The following is a 23,597-nucleotide window of genomic DNA, read 5'->3' as shown; positions in this document are numbered from 1 at the left end:
ATGTTTAAGTAAGAAGATACCCTGATCTTTTTCCATTTATGGATATAAATAGTAACTACCAATTTTTTAGTGACTCTCACATGTTATGCAATGAGCAGATAAGTTATTTTAATTGAATCACCACAACAGTCCTGTGTGGTTGATTTTATTATCTTCATTTTAGACATTAGGAAATAGAGACTCAGGTAGTGTAGCTTGCTGAGGACACATAACTAATACCCAAGTTTAGATTCAAATGGAACCTTTGTTATACTAGAGATAACATGAACTCCATGTGCCCATCACTTAATTTCAACATCTAACACATCATGGACAATCTTGTTACAATATGCCTCTCTTGTTCCTGGATTATTTTGAGGTAAATCCCAGCCATCCTATCAGTTCACCTGCAAATATTTCAATGTACATCTGTAGAAGATATGGACTTAATAAAGACAATACTCTGAACTATCACACACACTGTCTTAGAGCATGTCTCTATAATTTTGTGAATGATGATAATGGTTTACAAATCAATAAAATTTGCTAGGAGTCTCCATCCTGTTATAATATCCTAAAGACCACCATACCACTATCACTCAATTAGGGCAGAAATGCTTCTTCCCACTATTGATATGTCCTTCTGTGTAGAGGGAAGGCCAGTGATGTATAATATTTTTGCCTTCTCTCCCCTATTCCTCCCAGGGAGAAGGAGTGACTTCTTTCACCAGGGGTAGGGAAGAGGAATGGCACATATTGCTCAGCTCTTTTCCCTCTCTTTCCATCTTTGGGAACCAGGTTCTGTTTCTCTATCCCTGGAATTTTATAGGGCCATACCCTGTGTGGGAAGGGCTATGCAGATCAAATGCCACCTATTACTCGGGGGGCGGGCAAGTCTGACAAATTCTAGAGTTCAGTATTGAAAAACCCATTGTTGCACACATCAAAACCACATTCTCCCAAACCAGTTTTATCAGTATTAAGGGTGATTTCTTTTCATCATCTGCCACTTCTTTGCCTAAATTCCCACAAATTCCCAAACCCACCACCATAGATACTACCACATCCACTATCATATAATTAAGACATCAGCTTCTCCTCAAGGGCTTACGTTTTAAACATAAAATTTAATTTTGATATTATCACCTGTTTATCTCATACACCATGAATTTTCTCCTACGATAAAGTAGAAGAGTTAAAAAAAATCCAAAACAATAAAAACCATTAACTATCAAAATCTACCTTTATTATCAAGAATTTGCTAAAAATATACTCCATGTCTCTTGTCCTTATCATTACTATCAACCTGCAATTTTGTTTCTCCAGGACAAATTCCTGGTCACTATCTTTCGAATCTTGAGATAAAGACAATGTGAAATATTCAGGAAATATTACATACACTTTCAAAACTAACGGTTCTGAGAGTAAAGACATTACAGCTTTGCCATAACACCTCCTAGCTTTCCTGATATTCTTCCAGGAAGAAGTGAAGAAACCCTAGTACTTCCCTGTTGGTATGTGACAATGGGAAACAAGAGGGATGCTGGGACTCAACACAATGATGTCTGCCTCAGGTAAACCTTCAGCCATTAAGAAATTCCTGTGCCCTAGGCTAAGAGAACATCATAGTGAGGTACAATGTAATTTAAGTAAAACCTTCCTCTTTGGCATAGCAGAAGGGATATAAACTTGGATATAAACTTGGAGTTGAATCTTTAGGGAAAGGGCACAGAGCACCACAAAGACCTCTCCGTGGTTGTGATACATACTGCATTACTACAACTGCCACACTCTGATGCAACATCCTATCACCATATTGCAACACATGATTTATAGCTCCAAGTGTAAAATTAAGTCAGTTGATGTCTTCCTTTTTCTTGTCCCCAAACCCTTTTTGAAGAAATAATATAGAGCACGTGTCTTCCTTCTTCCTGGCTATAAAGGAGGAGTATGGCGGAGGAACCACAACTTCCCAATTGTTTGGAAAGCTATGCTTTTCTTTGCTCTACCAAAATTTATTGCAATTAAAACATAGTACCCTCATAACAAATGTAATAATCGACCTCAAATATTATATAAAGTGGACTACAGATTGAAGGGTCATTTGTTCAATGTCAAAGGAGATGCAATTATTGCTTCTTTGAGAACTGCTAATGTAGAACAGCGAAGACATCGAGAAATTTTTTGGTGGAAAGAAGAAAACTGTGAAGGTAAGGGACGGTAAAACTGAAGCTATATCCTAGTTATCCCCTGGACCTAGGAGTGTGCATACTGGTTCTGAAAGGGAAGAGGCCTGTGGTAGGCCCTGAAGGTAGACATCTGGGCAAGGAATTCCAGGGTACTGAGTACGCAGAGTATGGTCTCAGAGGGGTTAGACTTCAGGTGCGGATGTCCTCTGGGAGGGCATCCTGTGAAAAGGGGTTTGGCTGGGAGAGGACCAGAGCTGGGCCCTCTAAAGTGCTGTCTTGGTTGCCTGCATCTAAGAGCTGTACTGCTTACCCTTATTACTAGACTCTTGGGAATTAATTATATTTAAACAACAACAGAGACTTCCCTGGTGGTCCAGTGGTTAAGACGCTGTGCTTCCACCGCAGGGGGCATGGGTTTGATCCCTGGTCGGGGGAACTAGGATCCCGCATGCCGCATGGTGTGGCCAAATAAAAAGAAAGAAAGAAAAAAGAAAGAAAACAACAACAACAAAAAGCAGACAAGTAACCTTCTTAACCCAACCCCCCTAGAAAAACTTTCAGGGATATTACCAATAACAAACTTAGATTAGCATATCTCAAAACATGGCCCACTGATCATTAGCATTAGGATAACCAAGTATGCCTATTAAAAATGTAGAATCGCTCCCCAGATTTAAGGATCCCAAATATGGAGAGTAAAACCCCAGAAATTATATTTTTTACAAGCATCTCAGGAGATTTTGATGTATTCAGAGAATCACTGTGGCAGATCCTATGTTCAAACCAAATGGGGCTGACTCAGAAAGGAGTTGATTTACCTGAAATGCAACTATCAATTATGCAGGACAAAAGTGCTCTTGAACTATGAACATCTACCTGTTTGTGTCTGGTATACACAAATGGACACCATCTTTCAGTAGTACAACCAAGCTGTTCTGGGCCAATTCTACTATCTGGTGGTTGAAACAAGGAGCGGTCTGTTGAAACCTCTTTTCCTGAAACTTTCTTCTGGTCTAAGGGTAGAGTCTACGAATGTATATGTTCAAAAAAGCTGAGTAATTCTGATGTACATCCTAGGATAAGGACCACTCTTTAGGCAATTTTTTTTGTTTGGTTTTGTTTGACATCTTTTTTGGGTCAATCACAGGATAAAGAATCTGACAAAAGCTACTGCCTTTTGTCTTGAAAAGTATACATACATACTAGATGGAGCATACCCTTTTGAGGCCCACTGTCTTTCTAATTTTAGGTTAAAGACTATAGGAATATCTTTGTGACACTGGGAACAGCAATGACAAAAACTTCAGTTGTGAAATACACTCATATCGTGGAAAAGAAAAAAATGTATTATTTTTCTGGGTGAAATTAGACATAGGTTTTAAAGTCAATGAATGTGCCTAGAAGTACTTTTGAGATTCACCAAGGAAAAAGAGGCACCAGGAGTCTCTGAATTGTATGTAAAGGGATTCAGGAATCTCTGGATTCCCCAAAGAAGAATCTCAGCAGGATCATCCTACAATGACGGTCATAGTCAATGAATCCTACCCAGGCATTTAGAACTTCCTGTCAGATTTTTAAGTTCTTTAGTCTTTTTTATTTTTTTTACTTTTGGCTGCGTTGCGTCTTCGTTGCTGCGCGCTGGCTTTCTCTAGCTGTGGTGAGTGCGGGCTACTCTTTGTTGTGGTGCACAGGCTTCTCATTTCAGTGGCTTCTCTTGTTGCGGAGCATGGGCTCCAGGCACGCGGGCTCAGTAGTTGTGGCCCATGGGCTCTAGAGCACAGGCTAAGTAGTCGTGGCACACGGGCTTAGTTGCTCCGCGGCACGTGGGATCTTCCCGGGCCAGGGCTCGAACCCGTGTACCCTGCATTGGCAGGCAGATTCTTAACCACTGCGCCACCAGGGAAGTCCTTAAGTTCTTTAGTCTTAAAGTTTGCGTAGAGAGTAAAGTATTATCAGACATTTGAGGAAAGCATCTAAGAGAAACCAGAAAAAAAGAAACTAGAAGTTAACAGACTATCTGTGGAGAAGAAAACTTGATGCTGCATCCATGTTAAAAAAAAAAAAAAGTGATATTCTAAAAAAGGGTCTTAGACATAAATTTCTCTGACCTGAAAGACATGTGCTTTGAAATTGAAAAAGCTGTCAAGTGCCCAGGACAATGGATAAAAGTAGACCTACACTACAGTACATCACAATAAAATTTCAGGACACTGGGAACAAAGAAAAGACAAAGTATCCAGCCCAAAACAACAAGTTTTACATAAAAGATTAAGAATCAGAATGGTATCAGACAATTACAGCAATGCCTCCAAAATTCTGAGAAAAACATTTCTAACCTATATTTTAAAAAGTTGTAATTACCTTAAAAATTTTTTTTATACCCATACAAACTATCAATTAAATGTGAGACTAAAATATGAGTTAAAAGCTTAAAGGACTTGAACCGGAATCAGATAAATCCTTTTTATAGTTTATCTTCCATCGTTTTTCTCCCCCTCCCCCACACCGAAAGGTAGGTGATACGCTCCACCAAAATGAAGTACACCAAGAAAGACATCCTTTTGTTTTTGATCCAGGAAAAAGGAAGTCTAATACAAAAGTGAGGCAAAAGGAATTCCTACAATAATAAATAAAGCCCCCAAGATGACATCTGTGCAGGCCTCCAGGCAGTCAGACCTCTTTGAAGAACAGCAGGCCAGAGGAAAGATTTCTTCAAGAAGGTGAAATTAGTAGTACACGTAAATTGTTTGAAAAGAAAAGATTAACACATAACAGGAGATTTACACTGTATTAGAGGAGAGTTATGCATAAGAGACCACACCAAGAAAATGAAAAAACGAAGACAATCATTTGAATAAATGTACGCAGATAAAATGATCACAATAAGACACTATTTCCATACAATTGAATGCTATTTGGCAATAAAAAGGAATGAAGTAGTGATATATGAATGAACCTCAAAAACATTAAGCTGAGTCAAAGAAGCCAAATATAAAAGACGACATATTGCATGATTCCATTTATATGAAATGTCCAGAACAGGCAAGTCCACAGAGACAGAAAGTAGATTAGTGGCTGCCTGCGACTAGGGAAGTGGGGGGAGGACAAAGGGAATGGCTGAAAATGGACATGAGGTTTCTTTCTGGGGTGATAGAAATATTCCAAAATTAGATTGTGGTTATGGTCACACAACTCTATAAATATACTAAAAGCTACTGAATTTTACACTTAAAATGGAAGAACTTTATGATATGTAAATTATATCTCAATAAACCTGTTTAAAATAACTAGAGCCAGAAAAACAAACTCTCCCCAAAACATTATTTTTCAAACTTCCCTGATAAGACCATCTTGGAAATTTGTTAAAAATAAGATTTTCCAGGCCTGTCTTTGGTCTACACTCTAGAGGAGAGGCCTCTAGGGAAACAACTCAGGAGCTTTAACACACACACACACACACACACACACACACACACACACACACACACACACGAAATGTACCTTTCTTAGGAGTGGACCCCTTCCAAATCTTTGAGTAGGGTCCTGGTTTCTCTCCAAATGACTGAGTCTATACCAGTAATTCTTTCTGGTTAGAAAGTATCGCATGGTGTCACACACATTGGAAAGGTCCCATTAAAGAGATGAAGCGTGTACTAAAAGTATGGAGGCAAGAGAGAGGTCTGAAGAACTGTTAAACAGTTTAATATTAGGCTGCTAGGGGTGTTGGGCAGTGCAAATTGCTAAGTCAAAGAAGTCAATCTGAAAAGGCTAAATACTGTATGATTCCACCCATATAACATTTTGGAAAAGGCCAAATGATGGAGACAGTAAGTAGACCAGTGGTTGCTAAAGGTTCAAAGAGAGAGAAGGAAGAATAAATAGGTAGAGCACAAGAGATTGTTTGGCAGTGCAACGCTTCTGTATGATACTGTAATGGTAGATACAAGTCATCATACATTTGTAAAAACCCACAGAACGTATTGTACAACACAAAGAGTGCATCCTAAAGTAAATAAGGACTTTGGTTAATAATATATCATATATTAGCTTATGTATGACACTAACACAAGATGTGCATAGGGGAAACTGTGGAAAGGCATTGAGGGGGTGTACCTCTGCATTTTCTGATCAATTTTTCTGTAAGTCTAAGACTGTTCCCCAAAATAAAGCTATCAATTAAAAAAATGAGATGTTCTGTGGTATTCTTCTATGACCACAATGCTATAATATCAAAACTGCTTGAGAAAATTTTGAGAGTATGTTTGTTTCAAGGTAATGTTTAGGCTCGTGTTCTTTAAAAAGATAAAACACAGTAAAAAGCACACAGATTTTAAGTGTACAGGTTGATAAACTTTTACTTATGTATATGCCCATGTAACTACCATCTGGATCAAGATACAGAATGCTTCCAACACCCCAGGAGGCTTCCTTGTATCCCTTCTTCTCTGAGTGATAACCCTACATTCCCTCAAAGGTAGCCACTACTCTGACATCTATCACCATAAAATAGTATTGCCTGTTCTCAGACTTAATATAAAGAAACATGTGGTATGTACTCATTTGTGTCTGGCCCCTGTTACTCGACATTATGTTTGTGAGATTCATCTACGTTGGCATGTATAGCAGTTGTTCACTCTTTTTCAGTGCCATGTTGTATTCCACTATGTGAACATATCAAAATTTAACTATCCATTATAATGTTAAAGGCTTTCTGGGTTGTCTCCAGCCTACTGCATACAAGGCTGCTAGAAACATTCTTAAATATGTTTTTTTGGTGAATATAAGCACTCATTTCTCTTGAATATAATTGCTGGGTCATTGTGTTAAGCTCTAGTAAATTGCCAAGCCATTTTCCAAAGTGCTGTAACATAAGCTCTTTAATTTTTGCAAGAAAACTTTTGCCTTACCTTCTGCCAGGTTGGTCGTTAAAGCAAATTAATGGTCCCTTAACGGATCACACTGATTAAATTCATTCCAGGTTCTTATTAGAAAATACAACATTGAATTTTCAGCTGTCCAATCACATTAGCGAAGACATGGAATGTAAACTGGTGGTAGAAGTAAACTGGTGGTAGAAGTGTAAATCGGTAAAAGCACTTTTGAAAATGGTTTGGCAGTATTTACTAAAGTTGACCATCTATCTACATACCCTACACCTAAAATAATCACAGATTACAGTTTGCTTGGGACAAACTATTTTCATCTCAAAAGTGGCCTGGTTTGAACGATAAATAATAAGTCACTCAGCAATTCCATTCTTAAGTATATGAACAACAGAAATAAATATAATACACTAAAAAAATTTATAACAGGGTTCATAGCAATTTTATTCATAATAACCCCAAATGGAAATAACAGTAGAATGAGTAAATAAGTTATGGAATAGTCATATAATTGACACAATAGAGTAACAAAAATGAATGAACAATTACTGCTACATGGAACAACATAAATCTCACAGTACTGAGCAAAGGAAGCCAAACACAAAATAATCCATTCTGTATGATTTCATTAGTATAAGGTTAAAAACTAGGCAGTGAGTGGAAGAGTGACAAGGAGACTTTTGAAATGCTGGCAAGGTTCTAGTTCTTGACCTTGGTGGAAGGTTAAATGGGCATGTTCATTTTTGTGATAATTCATCAAGCTGGACACTTAGGATTTATGTATTTTTCTGTATATATCTTACACTTAAATTAAAATGTCTATTATTAAATAAAAGTCCAAGAACTAATTATTTTAACTGTTAGATTGAATCATATGATATTGCCATTTTTGTAAGTGAAAGTCAAGTATCAGCAATTTCATTTGGCTTAATTAACCTAATTTTTGGTTATTTTTGTATTATATATATTCATACAAACTGCCTCAAAATCTTTAGGGAACAAGGAGGGGTATACATCTAAAAACAAACATTATCCACCATGCATATTAAGTTTCTTAGTTTCAATTATTTGTTTAGTTGTATCCCAAGACTAGGTGATCAATAAAGCCTCTCAAATATGCTTCCAAATTTATCTGTAGCTTGACCATTTTGATAATAAATTAGTTACATTCACCAGAACAAAACCCCCAAATAATCCTATAACAAAAAAATCAAAATTGCTTCTTTTATTTTTGAAAGTATTTTTTTTGTTTTCCAGTATTATTTTGATATTAATACTTTAAAATATTAGCATTTTTACAAACCATTTTTATAACTTTTATAACATTTTAAATAAATCAACAGGCATAAATATATTCACACATACCTTAATATTGTAGTGATTCACACACACATGTATATTTGACTTTTTATTATTATTACTATTATTATTATTATTATTATTGGCCGTGCTGCACAGGCATGACGGATCTTAGTTCCCTGACCAGGAATCCAACCCGCACCCCCTCTAGTAGAAGCATGGAGTCTTTACCACTGGGCCGCCAGGGAAGTCCCTGAGTTTATATTAATAGATATGTTTTTTCCAAATGATATGATTTAACACTGGAATGTTTAAAATCAGTACTGTCTGGAAAAATATGGAATGGTTGGTTGCTGTACATATATTTTACCTCTTGTTAGCTCCTGATGATGGGGATTATTTCTTAATCATTTTTGTATCCTACAACTTAGCATTCTGACTTGACCAGAGTAGGCACCTAAGAATGTTGAAGAACTACACTGAAAAGACAGCAGGATTCTTGAAAAAACCCTGGGGTACTGATTATTCATCCTGTCCTTTAAAATGCTGAATGAGAATACTAATAAGTAGACAGATGAAAGTGCTAATGTACAAAATCCAAATAATGTACTGTTTCTTACCTGATGTGGATTGCTTCATCATGTTATGCATTAAGAGACAGAGTAAAAAAAAAGTAAAAACATGTAGAATTTATTTAAATAATACTTAAGACACTCTGATATACTTATTACAACTTAAAAAGTTAACAAAATCTTAACCTCTCACTATCAACAAAGAGTTTGGACTTAAGGATTTCTCTGCATGTATTAAGCAATGCTGACCCAAGAAAGCATTTAGTAATTAGAAAAGGAAAGTGATAAGCTAAGATATTATACAACTTATAAAGAATAAAGCACAAAATGCACTATAGGTAATAAGAAAACAGGAAACTGTCATGTTCATAGTCTGATGAACGTAGGTTTTGACAGGAAACAGCAGAGTTTCTAACTGTATGACAGTAAAAGTACAAACACTAAAAAAGAGTATTAAAAACTATTACAGTTGTTTCACAGAAAAATTATATTAAAATTTTAAAGCAAGGAAAACCTGCCGGGGTGAATATTCTGAAGCCCCAAGGGACTTCATAATCATTAAGGATATAGAAGTATTTTCTGTAATTTTTCCTTAGTCTACTTCATTCGCTAAACAACTAAAGGTTAAGATTGAAGTTTCTTTTGTAAAACAGAGAAGTGTGATAGTTTTAGAGACATACAGCTTTTAAATGTAACTTCTTAATAAATAACAGGAAAATCTGTCCTAAGAAAACTTGATCATTTGGGCTAGTGACCATGTAAACAGAGGACACGACATGTTCTCTATGTGTTTGCTTTCTTTCTGCACATTATAGAACAGTGGTAACTTGAAAAATGTTAGAGTTGATTTTATAGTTGATTTTAAAGAGACACAACAGGTTATTCTCCCTCCATTTTCAACATGTAGAGGTAACAGAGTTAATAAACACTTATATTTATATGATGCTTTACAGTTAAAACTGCTTCCATGTATATTATTTCAAGTTAAAAATTTTTCCCAGTGTGTATGCTTGGAGGTTGAATTGTGCAGGCAACTACTACTTTCTGAGATTCAGAAGAATAATAAGAAGGACTGCACTGAGTATTTTGAAAGACAATCAATCCACAACAAAGTGGAAAAAAGTCATCCACACACCAAAAAAACCCCTAACCAAATGAACTTTGATCGCTACTAGACAGGGTTTAAACCATTGAAGTGAGTCATGTGATACCAAGTGAACTGCAAAACAGTTGCAGTAAGTTTCCAAGACTGAGTCATATCAGATTATAAAAGCTCCTATTTGTACATTTGGGTTTGTATAATCAATCTTTGTAAAACACAGAACTATAGCTTTTAAAGCTAAACGTAACATTTCTATAAGTGATGTATAATATATATATATATATATATGGGCAGATGTACATAAAGTCCAATAACATATATTTGTGTTTCTAAGTTATAAAGGCTTTACTCTTTTTTCCCAAAGTTTAATCAGTGATTTTGTTGGATTCCTTACAGAATAATTTTAATAGTTTTCCTTATTTTCAAAATTTAAAATAAATGTCAATGGGAAATAATACACTACATTTATTCTCAATTATACACAAAACAAAGATTAAAACTAGCGATAATGTGCCCGTCTGGGTAGCTCAGCTGGTGCTGGGGACGGAGGTCGGCTCCCACCCTCTGCCCGCGAGCTCGGGCACAGCGGGCAGCCCACCCGGCCTCCCACAGGCTGAGGGGGCGACACTCCCAGCTTTAGGTCCAGAAGAGAGTGGCATTCAGAACACAGGTCACTCGTTCAGACAACAGAGCCAGTGTAGACCAAGTCCTAAGTGTGACAGGGAATGACCCAGGAAACTTTGGGTTTTTGAAGTCAATTCTTAATGTTCTATGTTGTTAATATCTTGAAAATTTGTTAAATGTTGAAAGCCTTATTACTGTTTTCAGATCCTTTCAATAAACAGGCTTGTTTAAAAACAAAAACACCCAAAAAACTAGCGATAAACATAAACAGCCAAAATTCAGTAATTACCTACAGTAATTAAAAATCAGATTAAGTTTAAAAATTCAAGAATTTTATTGAAATAATATAAAATAGACAATGCTGAAAATGTATTTGGTTTTAATATATGTAAATCATTTTTTAAAAACTGATAAAACACTTAAAATTAAAAAAAATATAGATTCTATGTTAAATGTATAAAGTGCAATAGTTAAAACCTACATTATTAGAAGCAAAGAAAAAAAGTACATACCCACATTAATAAGTGAAAAAGGAGAAAAGTAAGGTTTGGAACTGAAGAAATTTATACTGTGCATTTGTTACCAGAGAAGGAGAGAGGGGGAAGAAATAAAAGTCATTTACAAAGAACTCTTAATCTTTCTGTAGCACATACTTAGATTTATCCAGTACACTTGGGCAAACAAAATGAAACTGCCATTGCCCTCTTCCTGGCAGCTGACACATCTTGATAAAATTGAAACCATTAACATTATTTAGAAGGTACTCTAATGTCAATGGTGATGAGGTTAGGAATATATGAGGTTCTATGTAAATTTATGACCAATTACAGGAAATAAATCACTTCACACTTGTTTCACTCTGAACTTTTAAAGCTACATCAAAGTACCACGTACATTTCATATGATTTAACCTTTAGCTGGAGCACTGAAAAAAATTCAAAACTTTAGCAAAACATCCTCATAAAAACGAAGCATTTCTTTTCGATCTGGATTGAATTCTTAAGAGGAATTATTCTTCTCTAAAGCTAAATCATGGGTTTTATCAGTCCATCCAATCAACCAAATTTTGAATCATTTATCTGATAAGGGATTAGTGTCTAGAATATATAAAGAATTCTTACAACTCAATTATAAAAAGACTACCCAATTTGAACTGGGCAAAGGGTCTGAGTAGATATTTCTCTAAAGAAGATATAAATGGCCAATAAACATAGGGAAAGACGCTCAATATCATAAACCATCAGGAGAATACAAATCAAACCCAAAATGATATGACATTTACACTTACTAGGATAGCTATAAAAAAAGAGAGAGAATAACAAGTATTGGCAAAGATGTGAAGAAACTAGAACCCTCATAAACAGCCAGCGGGAATATACAATGGTACAGCTTCTTTGGAAAACAGTATGCATTTCCTCAAATGGTTAAGCATAGAGTTACCACATGACCCAGCAATTTCATTACTAAGTATACATTCAAGACAAATGAAAATATGCTCACAAAGAAACCTGTACATAAATGCTTGCAGCAGCATTATTTATAATAGCCCCAAAGTGGGAACAACCCAAATGTCCATCAACTGATGCACAGATAAATAAATTATGGTATATCCATATGAAGGAATATTATTAGGCAATAAGAAGGAATGAAGTACTGATACATGCTACTATTTACATGGATGAACTTTGAAAACATTATGCTAAGTACCAGAAACCAGTCACAGATGACCACATATTGTATAATTCCATTAAATGAAATGTCCAGAATAGGGAAATCAATAGGGACAGAAAGTAGATTAGTGTTTGCCTAGAGCTGGGAGACGGGAACTTGGGGGAAATGAGGAGTGACTGCTAATGGGAATGTGATTAATTTTTGAGCGATAAAAATGTTCTGAAATTTATTGTGGTGATGACTGCACAACTCTGTGAATATATAAAAAACTACTGGATTGCACATTTTAAATGGGTGAACTGTACTGTATGTGAATTAAAGCTCAATAAAGCTGTTATATATATATATTAAATATCTACATCTATATATATATTTACATATATATCAGATAGCCATTTTGTGGATATGTTTTCAATGGAGATATTGCCAGACTGAAAAGAAATAATTTTCTATTTAGGAAATGCAGAAATTTTAATTGATTAAAAAAATTCACCAACAATATTAACCTTTAACATCTAGTTTTTTCTCAACAGAAAAAGAAATGATGGCTACCTTCTACAGTTTCATTTTAAACAGGCAGAAAATATTTGCAATAAAATGTTTAATCCTTTAGACTGAAGTTAAAGGAGATGAATGCATTTATAGTATTTACTTTCTTCAGAAACTAAAACTCCTGATGGAAAAATAATTTTAAATATATACTCTCTCTCTCTCTCTATATATATATGGCCACACACCCACACTATTTTATCACTGAACACAAAATAAGCTTTCAAACAGACAAGGCTAGTATCCCTTTCTTCCTCATTCGGAGGTGCTCACAGGCTGCTTAGTTAAGATTGGGTACTTGCAAACCACATGACCTCACGAATGCTATCTTATCATATCACAGGTTCCTTACACTGACCACAACAACTTAAATCAGACAGGCAGGAAAGGAGCACTGAGTCTTTGACAAGTATTATTGGTATGACATTTTCAGCTGTTCAGCTTGTGGGGAGTGAAAATCTGATTATCTCACGTCCAACTGCATCTGTGAGATATGGTCCATGAAAAGCACATGATTTACTGCACTAAAGACTTCCAACCACAATGTAAAATTTTTAGTTTTTGTAAATCAGAGAGAGTTAGCTATTCATCTTTTATCGATTTTCCTTTAATCGACACAGTAAATTTATGGAGCACATTTTCAAATGTTCCTAGTTTGAAAAACTGTCAATACTATGTTACTGTTTCTTTTTTTTTTTTTCTGCGGTACGCAGGCCTCTCACTGTTGTGGCCTCTCCCGTTGCAGAGCACAGGCTCCGGATGCGCAGGCTCAGCGGCCATGGCTCATGGGCCCAGCCGCTCCACGGCACGTGGGATCTTCCCGGACCGGGGCACGAACCCGTGTCCCCTGCATTGGCAGGCTGACTCTCAACCACTGTGCCACCAGGGAAGCCCTGTTACTGTTTCTTTTAAAAACTAGCATTTTAAAATTGAATTACGTGAAGCAAAAAAAAAAAAAGTTTTTAAAAATGACTATATTTCAAAATCTTAGTGTAGTTGAAGAAACTGGACTAATACTTAAGAATAGAGCACTAAAAAACAAGTGTGAAGTACTGGATAGCTTGGTGAATAACAGCACAAGAATACCTAAATTAGATTGAAAAGATTCAAATTGGCTCTGAAATGCATCATTTGAACCAAAGCCTTAAAAGGAAAATAACTCATAACATAATCAAGGAAGAAGATTGTATTTTATGGATTTCCTCTTGTTTGATTAAGAAAGCTTTACCCTCAGCCATCAGATCAATCTCTACAAATGATTTTTTCACTACCACACACTAAAAACAGACTGATCAGGGGAAGGCTCTCTCTGGTTTCAGAGGTGTCCCTCTTTACTGATTTCCCTCCTACTTTTTTAGCTGTTCCTTCGTTACTTGCTCTCTACTTGCCTCCAAGCCTTTGCATATGATGGCTTCTCTACCTGAAATATCCTTCTACTTTCCTTTTCCTGGTTATCTTCTATTCTTCCTTCAATACAGAGTTTAGGCAGCCCCACGCCCAGATGCTTCCTCACGTTTCTGGGCCGTGGTACCATACGGTTCTACCACAGCACTGCCCATACTGACTGGCTCTCCCGACCAGTCTGAATTCCTTAACAATTGGGACTATGACTTTTCTACACCTAGCACAGGACTGGGATGGAAAGGACTTTAAAGATCATTTAGTATAACTGTTTTGGGATGTAGAAACTGAGGGAAAGCCTGAGGCATGCCTGGGAGCTAAAAGATGTCCAAATGTTCACTGAATGAATGTATGAAGTAAATTGGCATCCTAAGGTCACACAGTTAATCAGTGGCAGAACTAGGCCTACAATCCAGGATGACAGTTTCTCAACCACCTGCAGTAAGATGGAGAGCCAAGACACAAAATTCAGAAACAAAACTGAACTTATCAAATGAAAAAACCCAAAGAACAACAAACAAAATCCGGAAATGCTATTAAGAACCCGATAAATTGCATGGATATTTATTTTTCCCCTCTTCTCTATTTTATGAATGTGTTTAGCAGTAGTGACATGATAGTGAAGGAGAAAGTAAGAGGTGAAGAGTAGGGATAATCAGCTTTCAAATAAATGAAGGAAATTTAAAAACTGAATACTGAAGTCTTGAAACCTGAGTATATGAGTAAATTCACTGGATTTAAAAATCATAGCTCATTTTGGTTGCCCCATATCAGGTTGAATGAAATCTTCAAGCACACCTTATTAGTATCATTCTAAATGTCAACAAGTAATACTGTAGTCATGCTAAAACCTTATTGGTATCATACATATGATTGAAATGGCTTTAGGCATTTATATCTTATTTTCCTCATGTCTTAGATCTAAGAGTATACTATTAGATGGCCTCTTCGTGGGAAGGCTGAAAGCAAGTCTCTTCCACCCCTATTGAATTAAATCTGTTTAAGAACTGCTGTAAGTAACTATAAAAACTGTCACTCTAGGCTTTATAGTTAGCTCCATTTCCTTTAAAAAAATGCTTATTATCATCTACCTTTATTTCTCATAACCCAAGTGGTATTTGACATGCAGTTTCCCTTGAAGTGGTTTCTTGTGAGGTATGTTTCCAATATAATAGTCATAAGAGTAATTGTTGGGACCATTTATTAAGCAATTTACAGATCAGTACAGTTGTCCCTCAGTGTCCAAGGGAGATTGGTTCCAGGACCCTGTGGATACCAAAATCCACAGATGCTCAAGTCCCTCATAGACAATGGTGTAGTATTTGCATATAATCTGTGCACATCCTCCTGTATAATTTAAGTAATCTCTAAATTAGTTATAATACCTAATACAATGTAAATGCTATGTAAATAGTTGTAAATACAATGTAAATACTATGTAAATAGTTGCATGTGTGACAAATTCAGGTTTTGCTTTTTGAAACTTTCTGGAATATTTCTTTTTCGAATATTTTCAATCTGAGGTTGGCGGGATCCGCGGATATGGAACCCGCGGATGGTGAGGGCCGACTATACTAATAAACACTGTTTCACTACCTTACATTTGAAAATCCAGCTATACTCATTTGATGTAAAGTACTATTAGTGCCAGGAAACGCAAAAATGCTCAAAGACTAATGGGTTTGTAAAGAAAAAAAAAGATACTGAAGCTAGCCTTAAAGAGCTCCCACTGGTCAAATTCAGGACAATCTGAACACCATGAGAACTAACTGAATCCATCAGTTTATGGTACTGCGTCAGGACTTTTGAAAGACTCTAAGAAATATAAGGCTGAATAAGACAACTTTTGCCATCAAGGAATGCACAGCTTAGCTTGCCCTGGAGCATCAAGGACAGTATAACAGCCACTAATTAAAATAAATGAAATTAAGTGCTGTGTTTGCTCCCATTTCTGAACTATCAAGTATTATCAGTACCAACCACATAGTCTTTATCAAATTAACTGTTCTGCTTCTTCCCATCAGACTGTAAATTCCTTGAGAGTAAGACTACACTGTACTTCCTATAGTGTCTGGCACAATATCAGAAAAAATTCCACCTGACACAGCTTAATATCCAAGTCTGACTTTACACTTCTAACGGGTTCTGTTCCTTGGCCAGTGTGATATTATCTCTTGAGGATATTTACTTGGTCCTTAATTCTGAGTACTTGGTCCTTAACTCAGATCTAAAACCCTAGTTCTAGATTGCTTCTGTATTCTCTAAATTGGCTGCTCACCCAGAGTTTATCCTAGAAATCTCATTACAAACCCTTCTAGAGGCATGTCCTACTTCAGTCAATATTCCTAAGAGTCTTCTTTCCTTGGTATCTCATCTTTTCTATGTTCTAATTTCTTTTCCTGCCTTTTCTTTTTTTCTTTAATTTATATTGGAGTATAGTTGATTTACAATGTTGTGTTAGTTTCAGGTGTACAGCAAATTGTTTTATATTTTTAATTTTTCTTTCCTAAGTGATTCCATTATCTCACTCTCTCCTACCAGACCTTTTTTTTCATATTCTCATGATTCAACTCCAATTCCTTAATGAAATTACCATCATTAGAAACACATTTTTCATTGACAAATTAAAAAATCTCTTTTTACCTACAGTAGGAACAGGATACACAGATGCATGTAATTAGGTAGAAAACACTCTTTTTATGAATGTAACATAAAACTAGAAAATGGTCTAAAAGTCTTGAATAAAAGTAAGGTGTCCTGTGTGGGATTATTATAGATTTCTTTATATGAATGTGGTATTTCTTTTTGGAGGCAAAGAATGAATGGAAAGACATATATCCCTGGAGATTAAAAGAAAAATTAATCTAGAAACAATTGCTGGAAGTTTGGTCACCAGTTAAATATCAAACTCATATATATATATATATATTTTTTTCCTATATATGTATCTCTGAAAATCATATATATATGATTTTCAGATTATTTTCCATTATAGGTTATTACAAGATATTGAGTATAGCTCCCTGCGCTATACAGTAGATCCCTGTTGTTACCTAGTGTATATATAGTAATGTGTATATGTTAATTCCAAACTCCTAATTTCTCTCCCCCTTTCCCCTTTGGTAACCGTAAGTTTGTTTTCTATGTCTGTGAGTCTATTTCTGTTTTGTAAGTAAGTTCATTTGTATCATTTTTTAAGATTCCACATATAAGTGATATCATATATGTCTTTCTCTAAATAACAGACTCTTGAAACAGAATGTATTGAATAGCTAAGCTAATTTACGTCCTTGAGTAAGCTTGTATTTCTTAAATAATATGTATATATAAAATTGGGTTGACTATTTTTACCTGGTTTCTAGAAATGTCAGATTTGGCTAAAAAATCTCAGTTGCCTCTGTTTTCAGAAAATCATCTAATATTTAAAAGCTAAGATTTTAGTGGTAACCACTGGAAACTGAAGCAGAATCTGAAGGGTCAAGTCCCCAGTCTCAGATCAAATAAAAGTTCAGATCCTGAAGCTGAAGGAAAAGTAAAGAATACTAAGTGAGAGTAGATTTCTACTATCTAGACACTGGGTTCTCATCTGAGAGAGGTAGTTAATTTTAATTCAATTAAACATCTATGAAACTCCTACTCTATCTACCATGAGACAGCTAAATTGGTCGGCAGGACTGGTAGGGCAGTGGGATGTAGTAAATCAGAGGCCAGAGCTCCTGGGCAGTAGTTCCGTCTCTGCCACCAAAGAGCTGTGCAACTTTGGGTAAGTCCCTTTAAGTCTTGGGCCCTCAGCTTCCTCATTTACCAAGTGAAAAACTAGATAAACTTTAAGAACATGGCTGGTTTAAAAAAAACATAAATCTGAAATCTCAGCTTTAAGTCTTTTACATAGTGATATTATTCCAGACATAAAATATTGTACAATAATTCTTTTAATCTTATGACTTCAAATAAGATAAGCTGCTTACCGAAGATAAAATGGAACATATAAGAGAAACAGGAGTAATAACACTCATTAAAGAAGTCATTAAGAATCAATTTTTAGGGAGGGTGGGAGGGAGGGAGACGCAAGAGGGAAGAGATATGGGAACATATGTATATGTATAACTGATTCACTTTGTTATAAAGCAGAAACTAACACACCATTGTAAAGCAATTATACCCCAATAAAGATGTTAAAAAAAAAAAAGAATCAATTTTTTTATCAGTAAATGGAGGTTGTAAGATTAAAAACCAGTGCTAAACGTTTCATTCAAGGGCCTTAAACCAATTTTCATAGGAGTACAATTATAATCTCTCATTATCTACATAGGACCTTTTTTTGGGGCAGCAGAGAAAAAGAATTTACTTGCACTGAGGCTTGTGTGAGCTCCTGCATGGTACTTCACATTGTTCTAACTAGAGAAAGAACAAGTTGAAGGAAATAATTTCTTTTATTAAGAAGCTTCTACACTGAGAAACCTAGCACTTTTCACTGTAAAAACATACATGAAGGCTTAAAATTCCACATTTTGAAAAATTTCTTAAACAATAACCTTAAAATTAAACTTCAATTATCAGGGCTTCCCTGGTGGCACAGTGGTTAAGAATCCGCCTGCCAATGCAGGGGACACAGGTTCAAGCCCTGGTCCGGGAAGATCCCACATGCCGCGGAGCAACTAAGCCTGTGTGCCACAAGTACTGAGCCTGCGTTCTAGAGCCCACGAGCCACAACTACTGAGCCCGTGTGCCACAACTACTGAAGCCCACGTGCCTAGAGCCCATGCTCCTTAACAAGAGAAGCGACCACAATGAGAAGCCCGCACACTGCAATGAACAGTAGCCCCTGCTCGCCGCAACTAGAGAAAGCCCGCACGCAGCAACAAAGACTCAGTGCAGCCAAAAATAAATAAATTAAAAAGTAGTTGTATTTCTAAAAAAGATAATTCAATTATCAACAGCCAACCGTAGAAACAGAAAACACTATTTTTGATTCTTATTTCTGCCTCCAGATACAGATTGTTGTTATCAAAGTTGTTTGTAAGAATGTAAATTCCATTCTAGGTTACCACTCTGTAAACTAGGTAATATACTCAGAGTTTTGCAAGATTTAAAAGGAAACAAACACTGGTAGAAACAGTAGCATAGAATAAGCATCCCGTTAAGAAAACAAAACCAAAATCATTCAGTTGGACAAAAAGAGGAAAAAATGGCTGTCAATACCTACAGAGCCAAATGACTAAGTTCTTTTCTACCTTTATTCTGGTTTTAATGCCTAGATGAAAATCAATGTTTATTGAGTCTTTAAAAAGCTTCTTCTTCTTCTTTTTTTTTTTAATTCAAGTTCAAGTGGTTTTATTAACTATTTTTAAACTGAAAAATACAGGGAAGAAAAAAAGACTCAAACAGTACCAAAGGGTCATCTGTCATTTGACTCTTAAAGATCCTTATTTCAAAAATTCTAGTTTGATAACAAAATGAGTATACATATTAAACATATTAAGACTGTTTAGGACATTAAAATACATTTTGGTAGATATTTAATTAAATCCATAGCTCAGGTATACATAAACAGAGTTATCAGAATTTAAAAACTTAAATATTACATGTATAAATATTTCCTAAGCCAAACTGCAGTAAGGGCTTTGTTTAGATTTCTTTTTATTTACTCAAACTCTTAATTTCATACTTGGCTAGAAGAAAAAAAAAGAAGATTCTAGTGACATACGACAACTTAACTTAAAAAACCTGCCTCCCCAACAAAGGAGACAGGAAGACAGAAGACCTTTTGGAAACCAGCACAATGTCTATCCTTCGAGAGAAAGTTGGTTCCACTTACCCGGATTGTACGTTGTTTAGAGCAACCTGTAATAGTTCTTTCTTTTTTTTTTTTTGTCCTGAAATAGCTAACAGTTCTCTAATTTCTTCAAGAAGGAGGTGTTAGTAATCGTTCAGTGACAGACCATAGATCGATCCTTCTCAAGTTCTTTCATAAATCATCCACCGTTTTCTGATAAATGGTAAAAAATGATGACGAAACCTCTTTACATAAATTCACTCTTCAGATGGATCAGGGAAGTTTAAAAATCTAATTAAAACAACTATGCTGAAATGCTTCTTTCTTGAAAGTCTCCTTTTGGGGGGTTCCTATATCTTCACACTTCCCAGTTCCCCTCCTATCCCACTGGTGGTTTTAGCCTCCTTTGCTGGCTCTCTTGACCTTAAAGGTCAGGAGCCCACAAACTTGCTCCTGGACCTCCTTCTCTTTATCTACGAATGCCATTTATATGCCAATGACTAGTAAACCTATTTTTCGCCCTGACCTCTTTTTTAGAACCTCATACTCACATACCCATTGTCTACCTGCTATTTTCATTTTAATGTTTAACAGGAATCTCAATCTTAACATAAACAAAACAAAGCTTTGGATCTACCCTTCCCTAACCTCAGTAAGTGGCACCAACCATTCACTCAACTATGAAGCCAAAAATCTCTGGAGTCACTGACTGCACTCTCATGTCCCTCATACAATCCATCTGCAAATTCTCTGCCTCTAAAACATATCTCTAATACATCCACGTTGCTAAGATTTCCACTTCTGCCATCCTTCTAAGTCACCTTTGCTCTTACCTTGACTATTTTAACAGCCTTCTAATGAGCTTCCCTATTTCCATTCTTACTTTCCTACAATCAATTCACCACATAGCAGGCAGGGCAAATCAAATCACATCACTCTTTGCTTAAATCCATTCCCACTCAACCAAGAATAAAATTCAAATGATTTATCCTGGCTTACAAAACACTGTATATGATTTGACTCTGTCTTCCTCTCTAATCTTACCTCATACCATTTTTTCCTGCCCTGTGCTACACTCCAGCCACATTAGTATGGTTTCTCAAAAAGTCCACTTCATTTTTGTCTAGGGTCTTTGTGCTAGTTGTTTCTTCTGCCAGGCATGATCTTTCCAATGTTTTTCGCACATCAGGAAGCTTCTTAGCATTCCTATCACAACTTATACGTTATGTTATCAGCAAAGCCTTTCACAATCATTTCTTCATTAAAAACGTTTTCATGGAGTAACTACCACATGCCAATATTGTTCTGGATGCTGGGGGGAAGATACCCAATCTTATTAGTAATTAGGGAAATACACATTAAAACCATAATGAGAATCCTCTTCACAGTCAGTGACTAAAATTAGATAAAGACTGACAATCCTACATGCTGATGAGGATGCAGAACAATAGAAACTATCTTTACTGCTCATGGGAGTATAAGTAACAGCAATGTTCTTAAAAGGCCAAAATGGAAGTAATTCAAATATTCTCGAACAGAATAGATAAATTGTGGTATATTTATACAAAGAAGAGTTACACAGCAATGAGAATGAATAACCTATAGCTACATTTAAAAATAACATGGTTAAACTGCACAAACAACTTTGGGCAAAAGAAGACACCAAAGAATATATACCATAAGAAGCCATTTATATAAAATTCAAAAACTTAAAACTACTGTATTAGAAGCTGATATTGTGGTTATTTTTGAGGAGGAGGGAGTAAGGAGAGGTTGTGAAAGAATATGAATGGAGCTCTGGGGTCTATTTCTTGGACCTGGATGGTGGTTACATGGGTGTGATTACTGTGATAATTTACTGAGCAACAAACTTGTCACCTGGGCACTTTTCTGTAAGTTTTACTTCTATAGAAAAGTTTGAAAACAGTTTGTGTTCTTTAGACTGTTCAGTTTTTATGATTATGAACCCACACTATTACAGAATGTTAAGGATAATAGCTGATGGACTCATACTAGAAGGTCTTTATGAAAAGAGCCACGAAGAAACTGTTGTTTGGTCTTAGTATCAGGAATAGGTGTGACTTTGGACAAGTTATTTAGCCTTGGTGAGCCTATAATATGGGAATAATAATCTTCACAGAATAACTGTGAAGATTAAAATAATTATCCAAAAGATCTATACCTGGTTTAGCAACAACCACATAGAAAGCTTAAAAAAAATGGGGAATATTTGCTTTACCTTGAAAAGCTACTAAGTGAATAGAACTAGAATTACTTTTGTGAGATTTTATGGATATAAAGCACATTAAAACTATTTTATTAAGACATAAAAATTGAGCAAAGCTGTATAATGGGGAAATATTTTTTAGTATAAGTGAACTATCTTCAGTCTGGAATAAATTTACCTATTCCTAGAACATCCACTGGAACACATTACCATCAAGAACAAGTGAAAACATAAAATTTGTATTCCAAAAACGTTTCCAAATCAGCTGTTTAGCGTGCATTTTCGCGTGAAACAATACCGTAAATGGTAGCAAGGCTTCAAGGAACCCAGAGGAGCTTAGTCAACTGATAATTTGGGTGAACCATATGATTATACTTCTCAATATGTCAATACATAAATGAGTTCTGAGTACATTTCCTTTGGCTTCTAAATGAGATTAACTTTCTACCTCCTTCTATCTCCCTTTCCTGGCATTTAGAAAATATTCGTTGTCTTTAGTGGTCGGCAGCTGCAAGAAGACAGATCAGCATTGAAAAAGTAGATGGCTTATTCATTTCTGGAATCTACATTTTTGTTTTATGGCTCCGACTGAAATGTTTCTGATGTCCAATCTGCCTGAAAAAATTTCATTTTTCAAAACCCAGCCCAGATGCTGTTGCCATCTTATCCCTGTATGTTTCAAAGGAGGCTATATAGCATATGGTAGTTAAGTGCATGGATGGGCTTAAAGTCATATAGTCTAACATTCTACCTCTATCACTGACTAGTGTATGACCATGGGGAGTTATTTAATACCCCAGAACCTCAGTTTTATGACAAGTAAAGCATGAATAATAATGATGCTACCTATTTCAGAGGACTGTTGTGAAGATTAAAAGAAATAAAGGAAGTATAATACTTAGTACAGTGTCTGACACAGAGCAGCTGTTGAATGAATGGTAGCTACTATAATGCTATACTTTTCATTATGTATTACAATTTGTTTATTTGTACGCCTATATCCTTTGTTAGACTGTGAGCCCCTTGAGGCTATGGATTGTGTTTCAATCTTCTTTATCTTCAGTTCTAAACCCAGTGCCTAGTACAGAGTAGGTGCTGTGATGATAGATGGGTGAAAGGGCAGGAGGTGGGAAGATGGGATAACGAAAGCACTTAAATTGGGACCTTGGGTCTTTTCTATGTCTCCCATGAGGACAGAATGTAGGCTTAAGGGGAGGATTTAACCACAGCTCCTGCCAGGTCTGGGGCAGCAAGAGTTTCCACAGTGGCTTCTGTGAAGCTCTTGGCAGGGTAAAAGGTTTCAAATTAAAAGATTGCTATGGTAG

The 23,597-nt window shown here is 35.9% G+C and overlaps 1 protein-coding gene across 8 annotated transcripts in view; it reads right to left on the bottom strand.

Moving 5' to 3' along the window:
* The window catches only part of EVI5 (ecotropic viral integration site 5), a 207,889-nt gene that overhangs the window by 4,129 nt on the left and 180,163 nt on the right, over positions 1–23,597 (bottom strand). Inside the window, exon 20 of one of the 8 annotated variants that reach the window (XM_082834518.1) lies at positions 18,528–18,667. The exons of 6 other annotated variants lie outside the window; for them this stretch is intronic. In XM_082834518.1, the coding sequence (XP_082690644.1) occupies positions 18,614–18,667 (54 nt within the window). In that variant the 3' untranslated portion in view covers positions 18,528–18,613. Of the gene's footprint in view, positions 1–18,527; positions 18,668–20,099; positions 20,259–23,597 lie in introns of those variants that run through there. One more of the 8 variants, XM_082834519.1, reaches the window with a different exon arrangement.

The sequence above is a fragment of the Leucopleurus acutus genome (assembly GCF_964270905.1).
Source record: "Leucopleurus acutus genome assembly, chromosome: 2".
NCBI classification, from domain to species: Eukaryota; Metazoa; Chordata; class Mammalia; order Artiodactyla; family Delphinidae; genus Leucopleurus; species Leucopleurus acutus.
Note: the sequence above shows the minus strand (reverse complement) of the source record. Positions and strands in the feature narration are given on the sequence as shown.